This window comes from Oncorhynchus masou, chromosome 19 (genome assembly GCF_036934945.1).
Source record: "Oncorhynchus masou masou isolate Uvic2021 chromosome 19, UVic_Omas_1.1, whole genome shotgun sequence".
Classification (NCBI taxonomy): domain Eukaryota; kingdom Metazoa; phylum Chordata; class Actinopteri; order Salmoniformes; family Salmonidae; genus Oncorhynchus; species Oncorhynchus masou.
The window spans coordinates 12,255,486-12,262,763 of NC_088230.1; the positions used below are offsets into that span (position 1 = coordinate 12,255,486).

Below are 7,278 nucleotides of genomic sequence, written 5' to 3' on the forward strand. Positions count from 1 at the left end.
TTCAATTCACTGCAGCTAGCGAACGAGCTGCAAAAAAACACTCAAACTGGACCGTTTTATCTCTTCAATCAAAGACTCAATCATGGACACTCTTACTGACAGTTGTGGCTGCTTTGCGTGATGTATTGTTGTCCCTACCATCTTGCCCTACGTGCTGTTGTCTGTGCCCAATAATGTTCGTACCATGTTTTGTGTTGCTACCATGCTGTTGTCATGTGCTGTTGCCATGCTGTGTTGTTGTCTTAGGTCTCTCTTTATGTAGTTTTGTGGTGTCTCTCTTGTCGTGACGTGTGTTTTTTCCTATTTTATTTGACATGTTTTAGCCCCTGTCCTCGCAGGAGGAATTTTGCCTTTTGGTAGGCCGTCATTGTAAATAAGAATTTGTTCTTGGCTGACTTGCCTAGTTAAATAACATTTTAAAAATGAACTCCTCTGGAGTTAGTTAGAAAGGAGTGGTAGCTGCATTAGAAAGCCTGGTCTGGGTCTGGTCTAGACTGGTCTGGGTCTGGTCTAGACTGGTCTAGGTCTGGTCTGGGTCTGGTCTGGTCAATCTTGGTTTGGTCTGGGTCTGATCTGGTCTGGTCTGATCTTGGTTTGGTCTGGGTCTGATTCAGTCTGGTCTGATCTTGTTTTGGTCTGGGTCTGATCTGGTCTGGTCTAATCTTGGTTTGGTCTGGGTCTGGTCTTGGTCTGGTCTGGCTTTGGTCTGGGTCAGGGTCTGATCTGGTCTGTATCTGGGGCTGATCTGGGTCAGGGTCAGGGCTGGTCTGATCTGGGTCAGGATCTGGTCTAAATCTGGGTCAGAGTCAGGGCTGGTCTGATCTGGGTCAGGATCTGGTCTGTATCTGGGGCTGGTCTGATCTGGGTCAGGGTCAGGGCTGGTCTGATCTGGATTAGGGTCAGGGCTGGTCTGATCTGGGTTAGGGTCAGGGCCTGTCTGATCTGGGTTAGGGTCAGGGCTGGTCTGATCTGGGTCCGGGGTCTGATCTGGTCTGTATCTGGGGATGGTCTGATCTGGTCTGTATCTGGGACTGATCTGTGCCAGGGCTGGTCTGATCTGGGTCAGGGTCAGGGCTGGGTTTCCCAAAAACATCATAGCAGTAAGATCATCTTTATTCCATTGAAACTAAATGGATGAAAGATGATTTTAGTGCTACGATAATTTTGGGAAACCTTGTGCTGGTCAGGTTCTGGTCTGATCTCTGTCTGATCTGGTCTGGTTCTGGTATGGGTCTGATCTGTCTGGTTCTGGGTCTGGTCTGGTCTGGTCTGTACAGTCCTTGCTTTTGTCCCCAGTTTACCAACCTACTGTATGTACTACTACCACTTAGCACAAGCTTTTATCCAAAGCAAGTGAATCCATTTTTAATATGTGCATGTGATCCCTTCAGGAGTTCAACCCACTACATTAGCTTGCTAGCTTTCTATGAACAAGAGCCGAGATGATCCTGCAGTCTGAGTCATAGGCAGGACAGACTTGATATTGTTACCCTACTATTATGCTGTTGATCAGCTATATTAACCCCTCTCTCCATGACCTCTAATCTCAGACCCTCTCCCCTCCTTCCAGTTCATCCTGCCTGTGCTGTCCCACAACATGAACCTGTTGTATTAACCCCTAACTCTCCTCCTGACCTCTAACCTCTCCTCCAATAGGAGTGTTTCCAGTTCATCCTGCCCGCGCTGCCCCACGCCATTGACCTGCTCCGGGACGCCGTGGTCAAGGTCAAGGAGGCAGTGGACGAGCTGGAGGACCTCCCCTCGCCCCCGCCTCCCCTCTCACCGCCCCCCAATAGCTCGCCGCGGCGCCAGACGGAGGACAAGGGCGTGCAGTGCGAGGAGGAGGACGATGAGAAGAAGGACAGCGGTGTGGCGTCCACTGAGGACTCCTCGTCCTCGCACATCACCGCCGCCTCCATCGCCGCCAAGGTAACCAATGGGGAGGTAAGGGAACGGGAATCTGGCAAAACTTTGATCAAAACTTCATGTGCAATGTCTACATTCCGATTCTCCACTTCTTTTGTGCACTCGCAAGAGTCCTTTCCTAGATTTAAAAACATTGGATTGGTGTAAGCATTGGCTAGAGGACGTTTCAAACATGAATCCATGATGGGAAGCGTACAAGTGCACACTGGGAAAAGGGTGGTGAATCGAGACGTACAGTGTGTACAGTATATTCCTATGAGTACACCACCCTCCATGTCATCATTATTATTTCATACAACATTCTCATAATCATTCTGTACACATGTAATGCTTTTCAGATGTGTGTGTGTGTGTGTGTGTGTGTGTGTGTGTGTGTGTGTGTGTGTGTGTGTGTGTGTGTGTGTGTGTGTGTGTGTGTGTGTGTGTGTGTGTGTGTGTGTGTGTGTGTGTGTGCGTGCGCGTGCGCGTGTGTGTGTGTGCTTGCGCGTGTGCGTGTGTGTGTGCGTGTGCGTGTGCGTGCGCGTGTGTGTGTGCATGTGCGTGTGTCATTCATCGTCCATTGAAGTGACAGTTGTCCATTTTCATTTTCCTGTCCCGTCCAATATCAGAGTGGACTTATAGCTCTGTGGTCCTAATGTCATGGTAACAGGTTTCGGTCATGTCCCGGCTCCATCTTGGCATTTTTCTCATTGTCCAATCATGGACATTCATTGGTAAGATTACATGCAATCCATGTTTCCTGGACACAGATGAATCCTAGTCATGGACTAAAAAGCACTTTCAATGAAGATTGTCCATTGACTCTGCTTTTTCGTTCCGGACTAGACTTACTCTGTGTATGGTGAACCACCTCCTTGTCTATTACATATAGATACGTCCTGATTCATCTCTGTGATCTATAATCTATCCTCATATCATCCTGAAAATCATATCACACCGTCCATATTGCCCAGTTTCATTCAATATTCATTCATTACTGTAATAATATCATCACACTTAGAAGTGTCACAGTGGCTCTTGGCTATAGAAGCTGTCTGGTAAGGTTGACAGTGTTTATTCCACTGGTTTAGTTTAGGCATGGGGGTCCAAATGTATTAAGGCTTGCTTTAGGAAGGAGGGTTAGGTTAAGGTTAAGTTTAGCTGTAATTGTTGTGAGGTTAAGGTTAGGGCAGGCATGAAAGTTAACATTGGGTTAGCCTACTGCCGCCATTTCTTTTCTCCTGGTCAAATATGCACTGCCTATAATGAGCACTGAGGCACAAGATGCTGTGCTATAATGAAGGTAGTCAACGTTAAAGGGTCAGATGTGTAGCATGCTATCTAATATCTAATGTGTGGCATGCGATCTAATATCTATCTAATGTGTAGCATGCTATGTAATACAAATTCTACAGTCATAATGGGCCATTATTTGAGTGTGTGTGTGTCTCTTGTTCTTTCTTTCTGTCTGTGTGTGGGTGTGTGTAGATCCCAGATAGCATCATCTCCAGGGGTGTCCAGGTCCTCCCCAGAGACACAGCCTCTCTGAGCACCACTCCTTCTGAGTCGCCCCGTGCCCAGGCCACCTCGCGCCTCTCCACCGCCTCCTGCCCCACGCCCAAAGTAAGGCCTTACACCCACACGCACATATGTACGGACAGACGCACACACACACACACACACAGACACACACACACACAGTCATACCATAGACAGACACACAGATGCCATTTCTCTGCCAAAGTGTTCTCTTCAGCGTCTATCGATCATCATATGAAAATGGCGCCGACAGACATGGCTCTGCTTCTAGCTCCTAAGCAATTCTTTCACAAGCATTTCGCTACACCCGCAATAACATCCGCTAATGATATGTGTATGTGTACCGACACAATGTGATTTCATTTGATTTGATCACGGTGCCAAACCAAAGTGTGCGTGAAAGGGCCCCTGCTGTGGCTAGTATGGTAGTGGCTGTGTGTTTAAAGTGCCTTGAGAAAGTATTCGGCCCCCTTGAACTTTGCGACCTTTTGCCACATTTCAGGCTTCAAACATAAAGATATAAAACTGTATTTTTTTGTGAAGAATCAACAACAAGTGGGACGCAATCATGAAGTGGAATGACATTTATTGGATATTTCAAACTTTTTTAACAAATCAAAAACTGAAAAATTGGGCGTGCAAAATAATTCAGCCCCCTTAAGTTAATACTTTGAAGCGCCACCTTTTGCTGCGATTACAGCTGTAAGTCGCTTGGGGTATGTCTCTATCAGTTTTGCACATCGAGAGACTGAACATTTTTCCCATTCCTCCTTGCAAAACAGCTCGAGCTCAGTGAGGTTGGATGGAGAGCATTTGTGAACAGCAGTTTTCAGTTCTTTCCACAGATTCTCGATTGGATTCAGGTCTGGACTTTGACTTGAGCATTCTAACACCTGGATATGTTTATTTTTGAACCATTCCATTGTAGATTTTGCTTTATGTTTTGGATCATTGTCTTGCTGGAAGACAAATGTCCGTCCCAGTCTCAGGTCTTTTGCAGACTCCATCAGGTTTTCTTCCAGAATGGTCCTGTATTTGGCTCCATCCATCTTCCCATCAATTTTAACCATCTTCCCTGTCCCTGCTGAAGAAAAGCAGGCCCAAACCATGATGCTGCCACCACCATGTTTGACAGTGGGGATGGTGTGTTCAGAGTGATGAGCTGTGTTGCTTTTACGCCAAACATAACGTTTTGCATTGTTGCCAAAAAGTTCAATTTTGGTTTCATCTGACCAGAGCACCTTCTTCCACATGTTTGGTGTGTCTCCCAGGTGGCTTGTGGCAAACTTTAAACGACACTTTTTATGGATATCTTTAAGAAATGGCTTTCTTCTTGCCACTTCCATAAAGGCCAGATTTGTGCAATATACGACTGATTGTTGTCCTATGGACAGAGTCTCCCACCTCAGCTGTAGATCTCTGCAGTTCATCCAGAGTGATCATGGGCTTCTTGGCTGCATCTCTGATCAGTCTTCTCCTTGTATAAGCTGAAAGATTAGAGGGACGGCCAGGTCTTGGTAGATTTGCAGTGATCTGATACTCCTTCCATTTCAATATTATCGCTTGCACAGTGCTCCTTGGGATGTTTAAAGCTTGGGAAATCTTTTTGTATCCAAATCCGGCTTTACACTTCTTCACAGCAGTATCTCGGACCTGCCTGGTGTGTTCCTTGTTCTTCATGATGCTCTCTGCGCTTTTAACGGACCTCTGAGACTACCACAGTGCAGGTGCGTTTATACGGAGACTTGATTACACACAGGTGGATTGTATTTATCATCATTAGTCATTTAGGTCAACATTGGATCATTCAGAGATCCTCACTGAACTTCTGGAGAGAGTTTGCTGCACTGAAAGTAAAGGGGCTGAATAATTTTGCACGCCCAATTTTTCAGTTTTTGTTTGTTAAAAAAGTTTGAAATATCCAATAAATGTCGTTCCACTTCATGATTGTGTCCCACTTGTTGTTGATTCTTCACAAAAAATACAGTTTTATATCTTTATGTTTGAAGCCTGAAATGTGGCAAAAGGTCGCAAAGTTCAAGGGGGCCGAATACTTTCGCAAGGCACTGTATGTGTGCGTATCCTTGTTTGCGTGGGTCAATTACATTACACTGAATTAACCCTCTACCTCCACCACACATTCACACGTCCTCCTCCATTCCCTACCTTAAGTCAACCCACTCCAGTTTCTCATGCAGATCGGTGTACTACGACGCGGGATAGAGCAGTGAGGGATAGCAGGTGACAAGAAAGTGGTTCACCTTTTAGCCAGGTACATTTCTATGGCAATGAATAATTAAGAACTAACCTGCTCCGGGAAAGGCTAACTCGGGGCTAACTCCACTTATCCTGAATGAAGTGGTTGAGCTGCGATTTGAGGACCAAACAAATCAGATTCCCTGCATCATCGTCTCCTTCATTCTCCGGACCATATTTGAGGAAGACAACTGATTAAATATTGTATTTATTAAATGTTCTTAAACGTGTTAAAAATTGTAACATTCAAATACATATCACACTACATATTTAGTAATGACTTAATAAAATAATTGTATTTGAGTCATCAAAATAAGTGGCTGTGCACTGAAAGCACACCACTGTGCACCAGAGACGCTATTAACGATCCTCGTAATGAAAGAAAGACGACACACTTCTATCTCATTTCCCACCATAGCCTCGTGAACTTGCAGAAAAGGTAAATGTGGTAAATGTGGCACTAATATAGATGATGGTTTCAGCAACGTCTCAATAAAGAGTTAGGCGTTCGTCTAACCATGTGCGACATGCACACACAGTTATATCCACCTTCATAACATGGATGAAGCCTGAGCTGGAATGTGAAGCTAACTGAAGCTGGCTAGCTTTATAAAATCCTGGGGACATCTAGACGGCATCGTACTATACCACTGTGGCCTCACAGTCAGAGATGCAGTCTCTCTCTTTCTCTCTCTCACTCTCTCTCTCTATCTGTCTCTATCTCTCTCTCTATCTCTCTCTCTATCGCTCTGTCTCTCTCTCTCTCTATCGCTCTGTCTCTCTCTTGCTCTCTCTCTCTCTCTATCTCTCTCTCGCTCTGTCTCTCTCTCTATCGCTCTGTTTCTCTCTCTATCTCTCTCTCTATCTCTCTCTCTCGCTCTACATCTCGTTCTATCTCTCGCTCTCTCTCTCACTCTCTCTCTCTTTCTCTCTCTCACTCCCTCTCTCTATCTGTCTCTCTCTCTCTCTATCTCTCTCTCTATCGCTCTGTCTCTCTCTATCGCTCTGTCTCTCTCTCGCTCTATCTCTCTCTCTATCTCTCTCTCGCTCTGTCTCTCTCTCTATCGCTCTGTTTCTCTCTCTATCTCTCTCTCTCTCTATCTCTCTCTCTCGCTCTACATCTCATTCTATCTCTCGCTCTCTCTCTCTCGCCCGCTCTCTCTCTCTCTATCTCTCGCTCTATCTCTCGTTCTGTCTCTCTCTCGCTCTATCTATCTCGCTCTATCTCTATTTCGCTCTATATCTCTCACCCTATCTCTCGCTCTATCTCTCTCTCGTTCTATCTCTCTCTCGCTCTATCACTCCCTCTCACATCTTGTCTCCATGGTTCTCCTCCTGGACATTGGGCAAGTGTCATGGGAATAGACTAGGGGTTGCTATGGGAATAGCTGAAGGGTATATAGATTCCATCGCAGGTTCACAGGGTCAGCCAGGCTGACCACTGCCACATGTAGGTGGTGTGTACAGTCTGAGTGTCTAGGAACGGTACACTATGGAGAACGGAGAATATAGATACAGTGTTCAGAGAAGTAACACGATGGCTGTGTGTGAATATACACTGCCTGTGTCAAACAGTTG

The 7,278-nt window shown here is 45.7% G+C and overlaps 1 protein-coding gene across 5 annotated transcripts in view; it reads left to right on the top strand.

The window, feature by feature from the left end:
- The window catches only part of LOC135505813 (gephyrin-like), a 127,138-nt gene that overhangs the window by 73,747 nt on the left and 46,113 nt on the right, over positions 1–7,278 (top strand). For all 5 annotated transcript variants that reach the window (XM_064924971.1, XM_064924967.1, XM_064924968.1 and 2 more), the window contains exons 7-8: positions 1,657–1,929; positions 3,394–3,528. In XM_064924971.1, coding sequence (XP_064781043.1) covers positions 1,657–1,929; positions 3,394–3,528 — 408 coding nt within the window. The remainder of the gene's footprint in view (positions 1–1,656; positions 1,930–3,393; positions 3,529–7,278) is intronic.